The sequence below is a fragment of the Epinephelus lanceolatus genome, chromosome 14 (genome assembly GCF_041903045.1).
Source record: "Epinephelus lanceolatus isolate andai-2023 chromosome 14, ASM4190304v1, whole genome shotgun sequence".
NCBI lineage: Eukaryota > Metazoa > Chordata > Actinopteri > Perciformes > Serranidae > Epinephelus > Epinephelus lanceolatus.
This window is the reverse complement of record NC_135747.1, coordinates 35,472,787-35,495,412: the sequence shown is the minus strand read 5'-3', so window position 1 is coordinate 35,495,412 and position 22,626 is coordinate 35,472,787. Positions and strand designations below refer to the sequence as shown.

The 22,626-nt window shown below is 42.6% G+C and overlaps 1 protein-coding gene across 1 annotated transcript; it reads right to left on the bottom strand.

The window, feature by feature from the left end:
* Window positions 1-364: 364 nt before the first annotated feature.
* On the bottom strand, window positions 365-22,469 carry trim45 (tripartite motif containing 45). The gene is made up of 8 exons (XM_033615932.2): window positions 21,606-22,469; window positions 18,609-18,897; window positions 18,392-18,537; window positions 17,974-18,290; window positions 9,429-9,558; window positions 5,856-5,970; window positions 5,293-5,419; window positions 365-3,962 (listed from the first exon to the last, which is right to left on the bottom strand). The coding sequence occupies exons 1-8, from the start codon at window positions 22,094-22,096 to the stop codon at window positions 3,808-3,810; spliced, it is 1,770 nt and encodes a 589-aa protein (XP_033471823.2). The 5' UTR covers window positions 22,097-22,469; the 3' UTR covers window positions 365-3,807.
* Window positions 22,470-22,626: the final 157 nt, after the last annotated feature.

The following is a 22,626-nucleotide window of genomic DNA, read 5'->3' as shown; positions in this document are numbered from 1 at the left end:
CGAAGGAGCAGCGGCTCTACTCCGAGCTCCCTCCGGATGTCCGAGCTCCTCACCCTATCTCTAAAGCTGAGCCCAGACACCCCACAGAGGAAACTCATTTCAGCTGCTTGTATCCGTGGTCTCATTCTTTTGGTCACTACCCAGAGCTCATGACCATAGGTGAGGGTTGGGACGTAGATGGACCAGTACATCGAAAGCTTTGCCTTCTACCTCAGCTCCTTCTTCACCACAATGGCGCAGCACCCACATCACTGCAGAAGCCACTTGTAAGGCATCTTTTTATTTCAGGAGAGCATGAATGAGAAATAAGCACTAGCCACCTGTTGATACAGTCCCATCAAGGAATGAGGCAGAGTGTGAAAACTGAGAAATAAGTGATTTTATTTTGATTGTACAGGCTCAAATGTTTCAGTAAAAAGTAGTCAAGCTGAGTAAAATACTACCTGGATGAATGTGACAATGTGAACAGCAGCATATCGATTCTTGGCTCGATCTTGGACCACAAATCAAAGATTAGTCCTCATGTCTCCTCAAGTATTTGCATAGGTATACTCATCTGTACCATCAGCAGTAAAAAACACACGTATCTGCACTCACACTCGAGATAATTCATATTCAGAATACAGAAAATACACAAAGGCATTAAGTGGCTCATTATGAGCTCCACGTTTGTGGTTTTAAGTCAGTGCTGCGACACAGCCTCTGGAGAGGAACGACTTTGTATTCAAAGACGAGGCTGACTGCACCTTCTAGGTCACAGTGTTTCCCAGATAAAGCCCTCCTCACCAGGAGGCACGGTGGAGTCGGGGTGCTAATGAGACTGAAGGAAAAACCCCATTCTGTGCACATTTAACGGTCTTTCTCCTCATTAAAAACATGAATAAGCACGCAGCTGATATGTTAAATCTTTACATGCACGGAGCAAAACAAACAGTATGAGTATGTTTCATATTATGAACAGAATATAATGAATGTTCTGAGTTTACAGGCACGTTGTATTCCAGCTCAGTGCTTCTGTCTCGATTCAGGTTGTATTTAGGAGGAGCTGATTTATGCTCCTTTCTGTCGTGAATATATGCAAACAGGAATATTCACAAACAGGGAGCATGGGAATTTATTTGTCCTGGTGTTTGGAAACAATGTGTGGCACCACAAAACAGGCATCGATTTATAAATGGAGTAAAATCACTGCATTGTGTTTCACTAAGCATCAATTGTTGTCTACTGTATAACCAGATGTTCCCACCTGTAGTTTATACCTTTAAATAATATAATAATAATAATAATAATAATAATAATAATAGGTGAAGTAAATGTTTTTTTGATATTATATGCCAGTGTTTATTACATGCAAATAAAAAAGTAAGTACATGTTTTTAATCTTTCTATACAGCACAAAAATGACCAAGTTTTTACTAAAGAATATGTAACTTGTTAAAAAAGTAATTACCTGAAGTTAGCATAAAGAAGACCTGGTATATATTAGGAAAAACTGGGGGATCGACCCATAATCTACCAGGTTAGTACTAATACAAACTGTACACATAATTAACCTACAGTATCATGGAACATAATAAATATATTAGGGCTGCCCCAGACTAAGAATTTTCCTAGTCGACCAATAGTCGTCATTTAGGGCCATTAGTCGACTAGTCGTCCGCATGTTTATGATATTAATGTAATTATTACATGATATATTTTGGTGGTTTGAGTTGAAGGTGTGAGAAAGAATAGTATCAGTAACATTGTTAACACTGTGCTACATTACAGAGAAATACAAAACCGTACTAATGAACCTTCATTAATATAGGCCTATATTTTATCTACAAGTGCACGTCACACACTGAGCGAGCCGCCTGTTAATGACGCTGTGGGCTAATGGGCATGTAGCTACTTCCATGTTTCAGATGATACGTCATGTTTGTAGTCGACCAATGAAGATGAGTTTACATATCACCTTGGGTTCGTCCTTCACCTTCTCAAAATGATCCCACACTTTGGATTTCCTGCCCGACATGTTATTAACTAGCCTGTGGAATAACCGCAGGTACCAGCCCTGGAAATTAACCTGACTCCTGTCTGACTGCTGAGCGTGGACACTTCCTGTGTCTGTCCTTTCAAATTAAATTCACACATGGTCCAGTCATATAGGTTTTGATTTATTTTGACAAGGCACAGCTCCTAATAGAGTTTCACGTTTTTTTTCTGCAACTAAGTGACCAATGAAATCTTGCCAACTAATGACCTTTTGGTCGACTAACGTTTGGTCGACTATTAGGGGGCAGCCCTAAATTATATATTTCTTAGTACTCAGAACAGATACAACAAACTCTGATTTGACGAACCAGAGATGGAAAACTCTGAGCTTTTGGCTCCAGAACAGCTGATCAGAATTAGTTCAGTCAACTCTGAGTAAAGCTTGTGCATAGTGAGTGAAAGAAGGCATCATCAATGGAGCTCTGATACTACGATTCACCATGGCAACAGGTTAATAAAAGGCAGAGCCTCCATTTTAATCCACTGGATGCAGTGGTATTAATGCATGTATATGTGACTGTTGCTAAGATAACACAATAACGTTTTACTTAGTGTTGTCCATTGATTCATCGCATAGGCCACAGCCTACATTACATTACACTATTTTAAATATATTTGAGACAAAACAGAGGTCAGAAACTAAACTATAAAAACTATAGCTGAAGATTTGAAAAACATATAAATCAAAGAGACATGATTACAAGGTCACAATCTGATCCAGTAATAACATGGTTGGTGATTTGATTTGCAGGTTTTTGCAGGTCCATGAACGCAGCACAGGCAGGACTCTTCTTTTTTCCTCAGCTGCAGTTTGTGGAGTTTTGATTTTGACTTGTGCAGTGCATAACAGATCAGTAGATCGATGACATCAGATCGATGGATGAAAGGAGCAGCTGTTTGTGAGTGAAAACAAACTGTAGATCCAGTGCACTGAAATTGAGTTTCACGTTCAACTGCTCCATCTGTGGAGCAAATGAATAACCAGACGATATATATATTCCAAGAGCGCAGCTAAAGAATGGTCCAAGTCCAAAAATAGGAAATCAAAACATGGCAGCAGAAGTTTTAATTGTGGCGGGAAACCCTGGAAGTGCTGCTTGTAGCTATATTGTCAATTATTTTTCTTATCTTTTGAAATCATGATTGTTTTTGAGGCACTATATTTCAAGATATCTTCTTGACTGAAGCATATAAAAAATACAAAAGTATTCAAGTTCAACCGTCTGGTGATCCTTAAGGTTTCCATTTAAATGAGTTTTACATTTAAGATATAAAACACGGATTTCAGCGCCTTTGAAATCGACAGTAGCTTTAAGGTTAAAAAAAGAATCTGCTTTAAGAGCAGCAGATAGCCGGGGACAGAAAAGTGTAACAATAAGGAAGCAGCACTATCTCTTCTTTAAGGTGCCCTTCAGCAAGGCTTTTAACACATGTGATTCAGACTGCTGTGATTGGGGCACTTCATCCTCTACCTTGTCACAGGCAGGCAGAGCTTAGACACAAAGGCACTTTACAACAGATTCAGAGCCACAGCTTTGGTGTTTGTCTCTAATGGTGAGCTGGCTGCTGCACGTCTGGCAGAGGTGATCACTCCCAAGACACAGCGACTTTGATGTCCTGTCTCAGTCGCTGTGTCTTTAGAGCTTCACTTTGTCTGACCTTTTCCAAGATTTACACCAACGAGCTTACTCCCCCGCCGCTCTGACCTTTTGGTTGCTGCCGTCCATTATTAACTTGCATCATCTGGACGGGTCTCGTCTCTGCGTCGCCTCAGAGCTCCACGGTCCGCAGGTGGCCGCGGGGGGAGACTGCCGCCAGCACGCTCTGAGGCAAACACTCGGACTGCTCCACGGTGCTGCCACAACAGGACCAGTGGGGCTTCCCGGGGTGTCCTTTATGACCGTGACCGCAACCCTTAAATCCTCCTGCAGTCAGACAGACAGACAGGGAGACAGACAGGAGATTAGGGACAACCATGAGGTTTGTGAGTCCTTTCAGGGCAGGAGAGAGCTGGTGAGATAAAACTAAAGTTGGAAAAGAGGATGTATATGAGGAGATGTATATCCTCCATGGCCTTTATTTTGGATTGTTAAGATCCACAACACTGTTGGCTGTTTGTGTGTGCCTAGCCGTCAGCCTACAGCAAGCAGCACTAGTGGGTGGGGCGGAGGTCACATCCACATCTTCTCAACGAGGGAGACTTAGTGACTTATAGAGAAGGGGTGGGATTTGATAAGTTTATTCCTCCCACTCCTTTTCCAATACACTGACAATGCTCTTTCATTTTTTTCTATTTTATGTCTACAAATCTTTTTTACCAGATTTATGAGCAGTATACAATGACATATTCAAGATGTCAGAGTGAGCTGGTCTCTGGTTGGTTTACGAAACCTACAACATGGAGAACATGAACTGAACCCACACTGGTAATTTGTACCCTAAACTCTTATATCCATATAACCCTCCCACCTTTACTCGAAGTGATAATAATAAAATAAATATTTAAATCAAACATCAGACACACACAGAAAATGATAATAGTGGTAAGACAAGGGAAATAAATAAAGAAAATAGAATAAATAAGAAAATAAAATAACATAAAACTAAATAAAAATAAAATAAAATAAAATTAAATTAAATTAAATTAAATTAAATTAAAGTGAATTAAATTAAATTAAAATTAAAATTGAATAAAATAAAATTAAAATTAAGAATAAATAGAAAGTACATAATTATCATCAAAACTCCATAAAGGGCTTCCAGGTCTCCAAGGGAAAATCTAATCTTTTCAAGTTTGAGATGATTTAGGATCTCCTTCATCTAGCTACTGTGTGAGAGTAGAAGAGTGTGCTTCCACTTAAACAAGATGAGGCGCCTAGCTAATAGATCTGTAAAGGCCAAAACAAGCCGTTTTATCAGTGGGAGGTTCGTGCCGTAGGTGGTGGGACATACTCTTCATTGTATAAAAATATTACTTTCTTTCTGTCTGTTTGTATGTTCATGTCTTTTTTTTCTTTTTACATGTTATGAAATAAATATCAGATATTAAATATCTGCTTCCAGCCCCTTTTCAGAATTTTTTTTTTTTACTTCTTATGTCGGAAAAACCATGTTAAACAAAATATTAATCATTATGGAGTATTTTTGCATCCCTTAAAAAAAAAAGTATATGATTTTAGTTGTGTTTGTTTATTGCAAAAATCTAAATGAAAACTGTCCCCAAGGCCATGTATTTTAAAGATCTCCTTCGTGTACCTGGCATGGTTCCTGCACAGCCACAGCGAGCCTCTTTGGCTCCTCCGCTGGAGCAGAAGGAGCAGCAGTGAAACGTCCCGCTGTGACGCCTGAACTTCCTCTTCACGCTCAGAACAAACGGAGAGCCCTGCAGGACGAGACGACACAGAGTCAGTGAGGCAGTGTGTCAGTCTGCGTTGACACAAGCAGACATTTAATGAAAACTGAAAAATTACCGCTTTCCAGTAAGTCAAGGAGACTTTCACTTATTAAACATCCCAGTAGGTGAATTAACATCAGAGCTGTCAGAGGCAGGGTGTTTAATTTCTTTTGCCTGAAGAGAATTTTGTCCATGTTGATTTAATGTATCAGGATGATGTGAACAGCCCCGAGGCGGTACACTGTGAGCTGCTCGCCACACCACGGCAAAACATCAAACTTCATATTGAAATATTTTTAACATGTCGTCCTCAGATGCAAACCATAATTAATAGCTATTAATCAAACTAGAAAGAATAACTGTTTTGAGACTGTTTTCCATTTTTATATCCTGCCCTGACAAACTCCTTCAGTTGGCTTCATACCTTGACATGTTGAGCTTTGACACAAACCCACACTGAGTAGGTTCCTGGCTCCTCAGGTGTGTATGACACTCTGTAGGATCCATCGCTGTTGTCGACCACGCTCGTCTCCACTGTGCTAAAGCAAAAGACAATAAATCATCAAAAGAATGCATCTGATAATCAATTATGTTACACCGAAATTCAGCTTTAAAATGTATTTTGGTTAGGAAAAAAATCCCATAAATTATTTAAGCATATTGTAATTTAAGTGGACTGAGAGGAAACTAGACTGCTGCTCCTCCTGCTGGCTCTGCTCTCAGGCTTTAGAAAATCTAGGCCAATCACAGGTGACTTCAGAGAGAGGGCATTCACACTGGCTTTTCTAGAAATGCAGATGCGTGTGCATGTCCAGTCAGTGAACGCCTGATTCAGTGGTGGAGAATCCTGCAGAGAAAGTTGTTATTCCAGCGCTGGGAAAAGCTAATGGAACAGAGATGGACAGAAAATGTTGCCTATGATTTAGCCTTCTGCCTCCAATCACAGTGGGCCTTTCCCAAACCACACCCTACATCCTCTACTTATCTACTTGCTTTCCGTTTCCACGTTCACGCAGAGTGTTGGCCACATTAGGTGCAATCCCAAACCAGCTAGTAAGGGTTATAAAACCCTCCGATAACAAGCCTGCATAGATGCCGACTTACTGACCATGTGCAACACAGAACTGTGTTCCTCATGGAAGACGCTCCGTACAAATAAAGTTCAGTGCGACTACACTTAGGCATGTTAACTGTCCAAACTAAGATAGATATTTAAGATTGTCACACAGACGTTAACATCTTAAATGCTACATTGTATTTAAGACCAAATTTACACCTCTCGTCTTTGTAAAATGGTTGCCTTATTTATTTCATAGTCAAGTGTTGCAGGAACTGCTGCAAAAATGAGCACCTTACAGAACATCAGAGTGAAAAAGGAAGATGTTTAAAAAGTAAAAGACAGGAAATGTCACCAGTGAATCTCAGGGATAAGTTTTCTATCCTTTTATGTATTATTTATTTGTTTATTTATTTACTTATTTATCAATTCATTTGTTTATTTTAATGGCAAAAGGATACTGTACACTACCAAAGTTCCAGTAAACAGCACTACAAATCTAATTAAAGTGATACAAATACATATAAAGACCATAAAATGTGAGTAATTTTACTTTATTTAATTTTCCTTTACAAATATTACGACATGTCTTTTTTTTCTGCCGCAAAAGGGGAAGTCTGTCCCAAAGCTTGCTGCTGTATTGACACCCTTCACCTTGATGTAGAGTGGTTCATTCACCTGTGAAGGTGACTACAGACAGAGTGATACACAAGACAAAGTGGGAGTGAGTAAGGTCCAGTTTTGGGAAGGCCTAACATGTCCTGTGCCTCATTCCCTGCTGCTACAGACCACCTAACTGGGAGAAGAGCAGGCAGTAGCTCCGAAGATAGACCCCCCCTTCAGTGGCTGCAACAACTTGAATCTAGGCAACGAAAAACCCCAGCTCCAGGGGACCAGATAGCCCCAACTTCCTCCCAGATCAGTTAACTTTCTGTTGCTGCTGTTACACAGGTTGGACCACACTTGAGCCACCACAGCCAGCAACTTAAGGTCTATTTCCAAAGCTGTTGCCCGCTTTCCTCAAGGTTGCCTTCCCCAGCTTTAAAGACATTAACTTCTTGCATTTTATCTCCTCTCATCAAATTTACCCTTTCACACTTGGCAGAGCACATAAACAATACACGGTTGTTTCTTGAGAAAAAAAAAAAACAGACCGGTTTTTGTAAAAAAAAAAAAACACATCAACTCGGTAATACTGGATTTTCGCCACTTGGGGGCGCAGTTGACTCATTTAAAATAAAAAACGACCTTAGGACAACAGAGTGACAGTAACAAGTTGTTTCTTTCATTCCTTACAAATAAATTTTGCAGCTTACTCAATCAGTGCAAATAAGGGTTGCCTCCTTCGTCTGGCTCAAAGCCAAAGTGTTGCCATAGTGGCGCATTCTTTGATTTCGTTGAGACTAAATTGTCCGCCATTATCGACTCCCCGTCACTATTAAACAAACTCCAGGCTACAGTAGAGGCGCATGTGCACTCGCACCTCTTAGCTCAGTCCCCGCCCCACCCCCCTCTCTCCTGCTTGCTGTGCGCTTGCTGAAGAGGCAGACACAGGTGCTCACAGACTCGGGCTTACTATAAGCGGAGCGGACTACGTGTAAAAATGTCCATGAAAAATCCCCGCGATGTGAAAAATACATGCCGAACAGTCTTTTGTGTGACACTGGTGCGCGGAGCGAAGTCCACGCGGTCGTGCTTTGCGCACACAGGGCTTGCAGACGTCCACTTTTACCGGGTGGACCTCCGCGGCGTCCGCTCCGCGTACGTTCTGTCCGAGTATGCGGTCCGGTCGGTCTCAAAAAATAAAACCCGGTCCAAGACGGAGTACCGGACCGAATTGGTATTACCGAGAACCAACCCAACCCTACTTGTTTGTATCGTCACCACTATCTCTTTCTGAATCAACTAATTCACAGATCAAGTTTTAGCCAAATTCTTCTCAGACAGACGACCAGAGATCAAAACATAAATTCATACAGCTTGATTTCCTCTCTTGATCTCCACACAACAATTGAAGCACATTATGGTGTTGATAAGCCAAGGGCCGACATTTGTCATGCATCAACATGTTTTCACAGTCTCCAACACTGCGTAAAGAAGGAGGCTTTAATGATCACTGAGATGCAACAACAAGTTTGGTTTGATGTGCTCAGGAAGACGAAGGTTTGTGTGGTTGTTTAGTAACCACTCGATTTTATCAAGGAGACCACAAGTGATCTGGTGTGAGTAACTGCTGTTTGATGATGTACGTCACTCAAATTACACACTGTAGACTGAGCACACATGCTGTCCTCACTTGGCTGTGAAAGTTAATAAACTAAAAAGGGCAGGCGTTCATGCATGCAAGCTGCTGAGGATAACTGATGAAGGTAAGGGTCAGATATTAATCAGATATGAGTCCTCTTGACGCTGCCATTAATGGAAAAAAACAACCTTTTCTAGATGAAGAATGTTTAATTAAAGTTAAACATGATTAAAAGTTGTTGGTGTGATTTTTGTAGAGGTCTGTAAGGGTGCAGCTGCTCCAAACAGAGTGACAAATATAGCTCAGTGCACAGGTGCAGTGTGCTCTGTTGACCGGCTCTGAGCAGCTGGGTGGCAGGCGGTGAAAAACTGGATCAACCTTGATGCCCAAACTGCAGCGTACTGCTGGACTGTCAAAGACACTATCATTACTGAGAGAGTAAAACCTCACTGTGCCCCCATGAACAGGCCACTGCACCGGCACAAACATAGAGATATCAGTACCTCACTTGTTAGACTTTCCTGCCGTAAACTAGCTACATGTGCAAATAAAGCAGGCTGGCACATACAGATTAATTCACAAAACATCAAGGCCACGCCCCTTTTTTGGGGGAAAGACAACCAATGATCCTGTAGATGTCAATTTGACGTGTTCATCAGAAAAGTCCTAGAAAGCTCAAATACTATGACACTCACCAGCTTTTCTTCTCCTTGTGAACGATGCTGACCAGGACATGCTCTCCACCTCGCGTCACCTGCTCCCCAGCTGAGTCTCGGCACACCAGGGTGAAGTGGCTCTGCTGACCCTCCTTGCCCTTCTGCAGACCTGTGACCAGGGGGTTAGAGGTCAGAGGTTAGAGGCCATCATAATGTGCTGATGAACACAAATATATTAGAAAGTAACGTGGTCCTAAAACTCAGTCTGTGCTGTCTTTAGTCAGACTTTTTCTCGTCTTGATATTGAAACAAAATCAAACGTGTAATTCAGGCACAATCTATTACTGTTCCTCATACTTCTTCTCCTTCTTCTTCTGCATCTATATTTTGGCGTGGATTGAGAATTGACAACTATGACTTTTCTCAGAGATTGGCCGGTTTTTACGAAATTTGCAAAAAACTTACAACGTACAAATTCCCATTGAAATAAATGAGATCGGTGAGAAAATGATGTGAAAAAAGCAAAAATGACTCTACTTTGAGGCCACAGTAAATCGCTATACCTTTCACAAACAAAAATGATTCATAGTTTGAACGGCTCACAAGACTTTTGACTTCATTGGACCAAATCAGCATTTTGATATCTAGTCCGGTTTGTAAGAAATCGCAGTTTTAACTTCATGATGTTTCTTAGTCGTTTCAGGTTTTATAATGGGTGTCGATGGGAGAGAGCTAGAGTGCTGACATCATCGCTGGAGTGAGGACGAGCCGGAGGGTCTTCCACAAAATTTTAGTTTTTAGTTTTCGCTCATGCAAATACTAAAGTTCAATGATGTGGACACTGTCAATAATAAAAAGCAGCGCTCTCTCCAGCACTAAACAGGAAGCTGCAGCAGAACAAGTCTTGGCTCTCTTGTATTGTGGAAAAGATGGAGAAACTGGTGGAGCTGTGGAGTCCATGATTAATTCAGCGTGCATCTACTACAACAACAAGCACTTATTTTATTGAGAAGTCTTATTTTTTAAACAGTTCACCTCTCATTCCCACTGTCCCCTCCCACTAAAAAAGCACAGCCAACCAACGGAGACCAGTAGCAAGTTGAGGCGACAAAATCCAAAATCTGTACGAGAATACAGTTTATCTTTGTGGATTATATTGATGCCAAATTCAGAAGAATACCGTTGACATATGACGCCTTTTGTCCTGTGTTTGAGTTCTTTGATTTTTAAAATGTCATATTTCTTAAAGGGATTTCCTCCAAAAGAAACCTAGTTGTAGTCTTGCAAGTAGTGATCCTGCAAGATCCCTAGTCTTTGCCAAATCTTTCAGAGTGTAAAAAACTCACATTGTCTTTAGATCTGAGAGGGTATCACACGTTAGTCTTTTTAAAGTATTTTCAAAGTCCTCGAGTGTATGGTAGGTACCAGAGGGACAGAGGGACTTGTCTCTCCGAGTTTAACATTGGCTCACACACACGTACATCACATTAAAAGAGGCACTTCATCATTAAGACACACTACCAAACAGAGACACTTAGACATTTGTCTTGTGCCCCTGAAGACTACACACACACACACACACACAGACACACAGACACACACACCATCTCACCCTCCAAACAACCCCCGACTGAGTTCTTACATAAGCCCCTAAACATATGGTGGTTGCAGCCAGTGGAAGTGACTCCAGGCACAGCTGGGCTCCAGTGCTGCTGACCAGCGTTTTCCAAAAACCTCACATCATTATTTCGTGTTTCATTAACTTGTTCTGCGGGGCTCCTCTGGGGGACACAACCGCCGGAGATATTCATCAGATGTTGTGGCGTTGCTGTCGCGTTAAAGCCAACACCATTTGTGTTGATATCGGTGATTTATGTTGCTTTGCATTTTCTTGTCAGACTCTATTAGCCACTCGATAACTAATGATCCTGCACTGTTTGTATTCATCTGTTATTATTTCCAGGAGCTGCGGGGGGATCTGTTTCGAGGCTGTTGGAGTTGCTCCTGTTGCTAATGGAGCTACTTCTACTCATTCTTATTCTATTCCCTTAAATTATATTACAACAAATAAGGGATGCCAACAGTTAACATGAATCAGTTTACTGCCGAGAATATTTTTTTGCCAATTCATGCATGTTGGTCGTTTGGATAATTTTGCTGCTCTTCAGTTTACGACACTCGCACCACCTGGGTCTGGTGCGAGCTAGCGCTGTTGCTCATCCTGTGATTACCGCTAGTAACACTAGAGACCACTGATAAACTGAAACCCCTTTTACACTACCAGATTTTCTGCCAATGTTGGGCTATTTTGCCGGCAAGCTCCAAGTGTTTAGACACACAGAACCGAATTGGCGAGTTGATCAGAGGTGCCCAGTTTTCCTCCTCGTAGGTAGTCATATTGGCGGAACCCTTTTTGGTTTAAAAAGAACGAGGTGCCCTTCCGCCACGGGAGGGTGACTTGTGGGAGGAGCTGTTGATGACGTCGCACGTGCGACCCACTGCTGGTGGATAAACAGGCAACAGCTGATAGCAGGAATTAGTGAGCAGCTAGTAGCAAGAGGGAAACACAAACCTGACAGACACTGTAAAGATGAGCAACTGGGGAGACAAGGAATTGTCCTCGCAAACAAAGAGGCCATTAACCCTCAGGTGATGGGAACGGTGAAGGACGGGCCATCTTATGAGAGAATTGCCGAAGGACTGACCAGCCGTGGCTTCCCTCCCACGTCACTGTTTACGTCACACACTGAGCTACACATTTTGTTACTTGCTCACGCCCCCCATTGCCCCGAAAAAGGGCTTGAGACCAATTTAGATTCATTTCTTGTGTGTGTGTGTCTCACGTGGGTTTCACTACTGCCACGCCCCTTTAGGAAACAAGCAGCGGCCCTGAGTCTATTAGTGAACAGTACAGACTATGACCGTTTCTTTTGCTCTGTAGACACTGGACTAAATATCAGACCCATTTTTCAGGAGCCCCAACCCTTCTAAACATCCTGACACTGAAATGGCTTTTTTTTCCTGACAGATAAATCAGGAGAAAATTAACTTATTTTCAAGACACACCTTTGTTTTAGCAACATACTCACCCGAGATCTGGCAACAACTGATGTGATCTTACACTGGAATAGAACAGACCTGCAGTACTAAATTTTAAATGAACTGTAATAAACTGGCGCTTCAGTGCTTTGATTACCTGCTGTAAAGCAACATGACCCTCATCCATTTAAAACCAACATTAGTTCCTCTGAGGTCATTTTGGTGAAAGTAACGCAAAAGAAGAGTAATAAGTAGAGCTGCTCCCCAACAGGTGACCAAACGTTAGTCGACCAGAAAGGTCAGTAGTCGGCATATTTCATTAGTTGCTTAGTCACAGAAACCCCCCCAAAAACAAACGTGAAACTCTATTAGGAGCTGCACCTTGTCAAAATAAATTAAAACCTATATGACTGGACCATGTGTGAATTTAATTTGAAAGGACAGATACAGGAAGTGTCCACGCTCAGCAGTCAGACAGGAGTCAGGTTAATTTCCAGGGCTGGTACCTGCGGTTATTCCACAGGCTAGTTAATAACATGTCGGGCAGGAAATCCAAAGTGTGGGATGATTTTGAGAAGGTGAAGGACGAACCCAAGGTGATATGTGAACTCATCTTCATTGGTCGACTACAAACGTGACGTATCATCTGAAACATGGAAGTAGCAAATCATCTTATCAACTAATGGCCCTAAATGATGACTATTGGTCGATGATGGTAACTAGCAATATATAATACATTACATTTTGAGAGTTACTTGCCCAACTCTGTCTATAATATTACAAAACTAATAGTAACAGACATTATACATTTAGATGCATTTTTACATCTATTTCAGCAGTAGCTTCGGCCGATCAAAGCTCTTCTCTGAGCTGTGTGTGTACAGGGTGTGTTTGATTGCCATGCCCATACTTCACTGTTAGCTTAGGATGGGGCACTTTACACATTTATCAATTTAATTGGTACACCGAAACACCTCATATCTTTTCTTCGTAGCTTCAATCAGGCAGCTGGAAACACCCGTGTGTGTGTGTGTGTGTGTGTGTGTGTGTGTGTGTGGGTGTGTGTGTGTGTGTGGGTGGGTGTGTGTGTGTGTGTGTGTGTGTGTGAAGGAGCTGTTAGGTTTAAATATATTTCATAAGGAGGATCTGTCCTTCACATTCCTGCTACTTTTACTCAAACACAGTACTGAGTGTGGTAATTACTCCCACTGCCGTCACTGCTACCTCCTGCTACTGCAACAATTACCATCATCTGGACCAGTAGTCTATTACTACTATCACTGCTGCAACTAATGGCTGTGAATTATCTGAGAATTAACGCGTGTGCTTGCTAAGCCGAGTACCCAGCAGCTGTCCCTGTTAAAGACGCAGCTGTTCTGGCCCAAGTTTCACCTGTGCTGCGGTCCAAATCCACCACTTCAGACCCTCTTATCTCACCGAGAGAGAGGATAATCGCCGCTAAGCCTGTGAGATTTCTGCTTTCTAATAGTCAACACAGAAATCTGGCCTTTATCTGCCCTCTTAAATGAAAGAGCGGCTGATGAGAGTTAACTCGGGAGGGACAAACAACTTAAAGCTGGTTTAGCCGATGTGGTGATACTGTGGATTTATATGGCCCAATCCCACATAAAAAAGGAAGAAGAGTAAATAGAAAAAGGAAGTGTGGTTAAATGGAAAGTTTACCGCCTGCGGCCACAAACCACACAGAATGCAAGCACCCACACACAGCATCTGACACAATGCACGGACTGACCTCTTGGCAAACATTACAACAATGCATTTAAGCACCTCGACGACTAAGCAGCATCGAGGTCTTTGTTTGTTGAGGTTTTCCATTTTCCACGCAGGTAAACACGACTTAAAGCTTTTCATTGAGGCAAGCCGCTACAAATCTCTGCTGGCTGTGTGTTTGTGTGTGTTACAGGCCTGAGATTTGTGGAGGGACAACAGAGGATGACGCGCCACTTTGATGTGACAATATTACTATATTTTTATGTGCTTTTGTAGAGTATTTCTCAGGGCTACAACTTTTAATGTACATTAATCTGTGAGTTATTAATATTTCTTTTAATAATCAAGCTATGGTTCAGTTTTTAAAATGTCAGAAAGAGTCAAATTATCTATCACAGTTTCCTAGAGCTCAAGTTTGCGTATTCAAATTGCCTTTTTTGTCCACCCAACAGTCAAAATCCCAAATGCATTCAGTTTACAATTACATAAAACAAGATTAAAGAAGTAAATGTTTACTACTGAGAAGCTGAAACTGGCATAAAATACTCAATCTGTTATCATTGTTGTTGCGAACCCTGTGTGTAAACCCTCCTGGTAGTGTTAGTGCAACAAAACATGGATAAATCTCTCTTTCTCTTGCTCCCTTACTTGCTCACCAAGTAAACTGCGTATGTGCGTGTGTGGGAACCTCGATGTTACAGGTTGGCCATTCTTTTTTCACGTGAAATAGAGTCCTGCCGACGCCACTGTACGGTTCCTTTATGTTTTACAGAGGACATTTGTAGTCTGTTGACTGAGAACCTTTTGTTTATGCTGCTTTTGGCTGAAATTTGAATGTCATTAGTATTGTGCTCTCGTTCGTAGGAGATAATATCGGGTACGCAATATATAACATCCTGTACGTAGGATATAGTATCTTGTACGTAGGTGATAATATCTCCTACATAGGCAATAATATGTTGTACATAGATGATAGTATCTCGTACATAGGAATAGAACACCCTGCACATAAATGACAATATCTCCTATGTAGGCGATGATGTCGCATTTGTAGGAGATAATATGTTGTGCGTGGATGATAATATCTCCTATGTAGGATAACATCCTGAACATAGAGGGTAATATCTCGCACACAGAATACAACACCCTGTATGTAAGAGATAACATCTCCTATGCAAGACATAACATCCTATACTTAGATGATAATATCATGTATGTAGATGATAATATCTTCTACGTAGACGATATCATCCCATTCGTGGGAGATAATATGTTGTATATAGATAATATCTCCTCTGCAAGAGATAACACCCTGTACGTAGGAGATAACATCCTGTACTAATATTTTATACTTAGGTGATAATCTCTTACATAGGATATAACATCCTGTATGCAGATAATAATATCTTGTATGTAGGTGATCATTTCTCCTACATAGGAGTTAACATCCTGTATGTAGAAAATCGTGTCTCATACATAAGACATAACACCCTGTACGTAGGAGCTAATACCTTATGCAGGCGATAACATCCCATACGTACTGTAGATGATAACATCTCGTTCATAGGAAATAACATCTCGTTTGTAAGAGATAATATATTGCATGTAGATGACAGTATGTCCTATGAAGGAGATAACATCCTGTATGTAGGAGATAATATCTTGTGTATAGGATGTAATACCCCACATGTAGCAGGTAACATTTTATGTGGGAGATATTATCACCTATGTAGGATATAACACCGCATTCGTAGGAGATAATATATTGGACGTAGATGATAATCATACTGTACATAGAAGACAACATTTCATCCATAGGATATAACACCCTGTTCGTAGGTAATAATATCTCCTGTGTAGAGGATAATATCCCGTTTATAGGAGATAACATCCTGTACTTAGAAGATAATATCTTGTACATAGGCTATAACACCACATACATAAGATATAATATGTTGTACACAGGATATAATATCCTGTACATAGGTGATAATATCTCCTATGTAGAAGAAAAAAATGTTGTATGTAGATGTTATTATCTCTGACGTAGGAGATAACATCCCCCAGGAAGGTGATAAACATTTTGGCCAACACTGCCCACAAAAAAAAAAGAAAATTTCCCTTACCTCTAAGGCCTCTGTAGTTATTGATAACCTCAGTATTTTATCACTTTATGATGTAATTGTGTTATCTGTTTGTTTTCTCAACATAAATGAGGGACTATTATCACTTGTTCACCTTTACAGAGTTATAATTTAGATGTGCACAGACTATCAGAGAGAAAGGAGATCCTTCTTGTTTTTGTGTGTGTAAATTAACTGTATGTAGCAAAAGAGGTAGCAGAAGTATTATCATTATCTGTCAGACAAAAAGCTTGTCATGTTACCCACTGAGGGAGTGTGTGTGTGTTTCTTTTATCATGAAACCCTGGAGGTTGAACTACATGTGTTTTGACTTTAAATTAAGTCATTCTTTCCTCTCAAAAATGCCCTGCAGCCACTTGCAATATCAGTTGTAGGTTTTACCTTCCCGTCACTCTTTTACAGTGTGTCTATGCTGTTTGTACATGGGATGTTTGTGTGTAAACATCCCCTCAGTGCACTGCGTTGTTCAGGCCCGTTGAGTCACCTCAACATTCCTTCAGTCCCACAGGAATTCTTTGAGCCGAAGCACCCGGGAAGGTAACAATAACAGTCATTAACTGCTCCGGGAGTCTACACTGACCTGACCCCTCCCCCACATCCTTACCCCATCTCCTCCACCTCCCCACCAGCCTGCCTGCAACTACTCCCACAGGGTAATCTCTTGAAATAGTCTTGGCATTCTTGCCAGGCTGAGCAGCACTTAAAATGGCTTTAAAGGGTGGCAAATCCGGAATAAAAGACGACTCAGCTGGATTGAAATTGGAGGCTGTCTCCGAGCTATTGGAGCAACACCGCAAGGCACTAGCTGCTGACTTGAGACCTATTTTAGCTTGCTGGAAACTAAATCTGACCAAGTTCGATTCACTGTTGAAGATCACGGTCAACGCCTTACATCTCTCGAGCTTGGTTCAGAGAACCTGAGCCAGCGGGTCAGTGAGCTAGAAAATGCATGCTCCAGCCTGCATGAGAGCAACACCAAGCTTAAGGCTAAAGTCACGGTCCTGGAAGGTCAGAGCAGGCAGCAAAACCTGCGCATCCTCGGCTTGGCAGAATCGAAAAGGTGGCCATCCTATATAGTTATTCTCTGCCTTGGTGTGCGAAGTGTTTGGCAGAGATGCTTCCTTCGCCACCGGAGACTGACAGAGCTCACAGCTCTCTGGCAGCCAAACTGGCCCTGGGACAGAGACCACGCCCGGTCATTATCCACCTGCACCGCTACCAGGTAAAAGAGTTTCCATGAAGCTGGGCGGAGAGGGGAGCTGGATTACCGCAGGCACCAGATCCATGTGGTGAGGGATTACAATCCTTAAAATTTGAGCCAGTAAGTGGAGTACAGAGAAGTGATGACTGAGCTGTACAATCGAGGACTTAAGCCTTCCTTGCTGTACCCTGCCAAGGCTTTGCATCACCCTTCCATGCCGAGAGAAGACGTGGCTACGCTCAGTAGACGAGGGACAAAGACACATGAAGGCCTCCCTGCCACATCGCACCCAACAAAATGAGTGTTTGGCGCCTGTCTCACAAGAAAACTTCTAAAAAACAGCCAGACACTGTTGTTTAAAAGAAAACATTACTCAAACAGGTGTAACTCAGGTATTTGTAGCCTCATCGTCCTGTCATCACTCCTATTACTCTTAAATCAGAATATACTTGCATTCAGGCTGGTTTACCTTCCCCTTCGATGGTGCACTTGCTGAGGTCCACTGTCTTCGAGTTGATCACCCCGACCACCGGGTAGCCGTCCACCTCCCCTGCTGGGTCCCTGGGCAAGAAGCTGATGCCACTGCCGTCGTCAGGGGCGACGGTTGCCGGGTGGGGGTCGTAGCTGTTCTCCACCAGGCTGGTCAGTCTTCTCAGGGTCACTCCTTTGGCGCTTAGGATCTCAGCGTCTGAGCCGCAGCTCAGAAGTCTCTCCGCAAACTCCACACCTCCACCGACATCCAACAGAGCCTGCTGCAGCTGCGCCTTCTGCAGGTGGAGCTGGTTCCTGTCGGACAAAGACAGAGTGACCTAGAGAACTGTAATCAGCAGAGTGCAGTTCTCCACCAGGTGGCCCAAGCTGATCGCTGCCATCCTAGACATGCATACCTGCGCTGGACACGGAGCTCCTCCAGGCCGTGCAGCAGAGACAGGCAGTGGGCTTCCACAGCTCTGGCGTAGGCTCGTGCAAACGCCCTCACCTCATTGGCTGTTGCATCCACCCGCGCCTGCAAAGTCTCCTGGGATGTTTCTACCTATAACAGAGAGGAAATAATTTTGTTTTTAAGTAAGATCCTATATTTCTGAAAAGTCAGGTATGTCACACCTTCTGCAGTGAGTCCCTCAGACGCTCCATGCGAGGTCGCAGGTGCACCGCGACCAGCTCTCGGATGCGGTCTCCATGACGATTGATAACATCACGTGTGGGGCGGCAGCGGTGGTCACGGTGCAGCAGGGTGGCGCACTCCAGGCAGACGGGCAGGTCGCAGGGCTGACAGAAGAGCCGCAGCTCCTGGCCGGGGTGGAGGGAGCAGAGGACGGGGCGGCTCAGACGACCACGAGACTTCAGCTCCTCCAGACACTGAAGAGAGTGAGACGCTGTTCGCTTCTGCCGCCTGCAGTAAACAGATACAGAAACATGTCTGTATGTCAGAATAAATGTCAAGTTCAACCTCAGATCTGGTAAAACTACAGCTTGTGATCAAATGTAATCGAGCTTCTTAGATGTGAAGATTTAAAGCTTGTCTTTGTCATGAGATAGTAAACAATGTCACTGTGCTTTGGACCTATGACTGGATAAAACGAGCAATTTCAATACAATAAAGACAATATAGATTTATATCAATAATGAAAATAAAAGTTACTTGAAGCTCTGCAATGGAACAACTGTGAGCATCACAGCATGGGAAAGACAGACTACAACAAAACAGAACCTGCTTGAGAGCTTGAGAACAGAATCTCCCACATATATGTCCTGTGTGGCATCATGAAAGTACAGTTTAGACTAATCTAAACTACTTTGCTGAATTTAACAGAACAGAAGTGGCCCTACAGTGCCTGTGTGGCAAGGAACAGAACAGAAAAAGTTTAATCTGCCTTGTAGCTTGACAGCAGAAAATAACAGATTCATTTAACAATAAAAGTACTTTAAGGGAAACTTAAATATTTTTTAACCAGGATCCTAGTTTCTTTGTCAAAGTGACTCGTGGGAACATTCTCTAAAGACTGATCAGTATTGAAAGGGGGAAAGTGGTGCAGAAATTAAATGTTCTTCATTTTATGTAAATTATGTTTCGTTTTAGGTGTGTTACGCCTTTTTTTCCTCTGTGGGGATACTTTCCCACAATGTTATCGGACACTTAAAAATATCTGAGCATGTCAGTGACAAAACAAAAAACAATAAAAAACAAACATAAATGGACATGAACTGATGGTGCACAACTGCTGCAGCCCTTTTCGTGCAGTGCAGGCAGTGCGGTTGCACTGGGGCCTGTGGAGAGGAGGGGCCCAATTGCCACCTGGATATACGCCGCTGTTCAAAGAGGAACTCACAATAAATTTTAAAAAAATGTGGACTTTTCTATATATGCCCTCAAAAAGGCAGACCTATCTCCATGATGGTTTTCTGTTTTTGTAAAATAGTATCAATCTATAACAAAATTAAATACTTATTCTACATAAACCAAAAAACACAAACTATAATTTAACTATTTAGTTAAACTAACAATTTCCTATATTTTTAAAAAGTCTTTGTCATAAACAGATTTGTAATGATGATTGCCTGGCATGGTATGTTGATGATGTCCAAAATTAAGTCTCTGTTTCATCATGTAACGAGACAATACAATTTACACTAGCCAGTTTAGGTGCAAAATCTCTCAACTTGAGTGACAAGCTGGGCACATCTGCAAGCTAATGTAACATAAAAGTAGCAGTAAGACACACTGTTGGTAATCTTACTATATAATGATGAAAACTCTGTCTGTGTGTCTGTTCCATGTTTTTCTCCTCACTGACTTGGTCCATCCATGTGAAATTTGGCACAGTGGTAGAGGGTCATGGGAGGATGTGAATGAAGCAATATTACATCAACTGGCCAAAGGGGGGCGCTATGGCAACCGATTGAAATTGCAAACTTTGAATGGGCATATCTCATGCCCCGTATGTCGTAGAGACATGAAACTTTGCACAGAGATGCCTCTCCTTATGAGGAACACATTTGCCTCAAGAACCCATAACTTCTGCTTATATAGATTTTCCACCATTTTGAATTTTTTGAAAAACACTTCAAATGGATCTCTTCCTAGGAAGTTTGACTGATCTGCATGAAACTGGGTGAACATAATCTAGGGACCAATATCTTAAGTTCCCTCTTGGCAAAAGTTGGAAAACTTACTAAAACTGAGCTTCTATAAGGCAATGAATATTGTGGAGGGCGTGGCTCATCACATAAAGGTGTATAACATCTCAAGGGTTTCACCCATCACCACGCAACTTTGTAGGCATATGACCACACATAATCTGAGGGGACCCCTCCATTATTGACCCCATCAAACAAAATGGGGGCGCTAGAGAGCTAATTTCTTATCTAGGCCTAACCGCCATATGGATTTTTACTAAACTTGGTAGATATGTAGAACAGGACGCCTCAAGGTGACTGGAGAAATTTAACTCTAATTGGCAACTGGGTGGCGCTGTAACAACAGAAAAATGCTTAAAAATGGCTAAAATGCGACAGATCGCTGTGGCTCCCCCTGTGGACCAATGTTGTTCTTTTTTTTCTAATTTTTGGTATGACTAAGTCATGGTATGGTATGCTGTACATAATCACAGAAACTGTCAGTCAGTCATTCTGTCTGTCCCACGTTTTTCTACTCACTGACGTGGTCAATCTATGTGAAACTGCACATAGGCATTGAGGATTGGCATAGGTAGAAGGTGACAAAGCTACCAATGGGTATGGACTAGTATATATATAAACCTAAAACTTCGTGTGTGTGCTTCATAACTACTATCAAGGGTGCACTAGGGCCCGTCATAACTACCTTACGCCACTGCTTAGTTTCCTTAAAATTACTTTTAACCCTGACAACAGACAGTATAATAAATAGAAAAAGTAGACCCTCAGCTATCTGTGAGTGTGACTGCAAACAATAAAACAGAACAGAATAGAAGAAGTCTTCCTGTTAGCTTCATCATAGAATAGAACAAAACAAAACAGGATTAATTAGAATAGAAGCTCGCCTACCTGTGTGGAAGATAACAGAATAGAGGGGAGTGTACTTGGTCACTTAAAACTAGAATATAACCAACTGGACTCCACCTGTGTGCCTGGCAGCAGAACTCGCACAGGTTGACGCAGCAGACTTCGCAGCGGCTCTCGGCGCCTCCTTCGCCGCACAGGTCGCATCCCAGCGGGCCGTCAGTCACCAGGGTCTCCAGGAACACCTCATCCAGCGCCAGGTGGTCGGTGCTCAGCCCTCCCGGTCCCGACGGAGGGATATCCACCTCGGAGTCACAGTCTGGGCACAGCACCGTCACGGTGACGGCGGGTCGGTCCTCCTCCGCCCCCTCACCGCCCTCCCTGCTGCCCTCCGGTCCGTCCCGGTGACTCCGTGCAGACACCGAGAACGGCTCCAGCTGGCTGATGCAGTCCGAGCAGAAGGTGTGCAGACACGGGAGGATCTTAGGGTCCCGGTACAACCGTCTACACACGTTACACACCGCTCTGGGGTTCACCAAGCTTCCGTTTGGTTCATGCTCCGACCTTAACGTCTGCTGCTCCGTGTTTCCTCTCTGCTCGCACTCAGACATTTGTCCGCTTTAACCGACTCCTGGTGCCGCAAACAACCCGTGAACACCACCGTGAATCACACCGAGCGCCACAAACCTGTCAGCACCGAAAGAAACCCCTCTCTCTGCTGCAGAGCATGAAGCTACACCATCACTGTAAAACACTCTGACAACAAACAAACTTTAGTTTACCTCACTGATTGAACTCAAACCGGAAAGTCTCACTTTTCTTCGGTAAAAGTTTGGCTGCATTCACGGCTCAATGCAAGTGTGGGACATATGACACCCCATTCGCTCCCAGACCAATAGGAAGCCTCCCACAGACTGACAGGGGTGGTCCAGGAGTCTTTACTGCCAGTCTGGGACTTTGACTGTCCCCATCTACCGGCAGGACAGGACAAGATGTTTCCAATGGGATGATGATCAGATTTTTGTTTTGATAATCACGTGGTGAGTCAATAGTTTGCTGTTTTTTGTTTACAAGAAAACAGCTGTTCTGATGGCAGAAAATGTCTTTTTTTATAATACTGGTGAGTTCAAGCTTAGCTTTA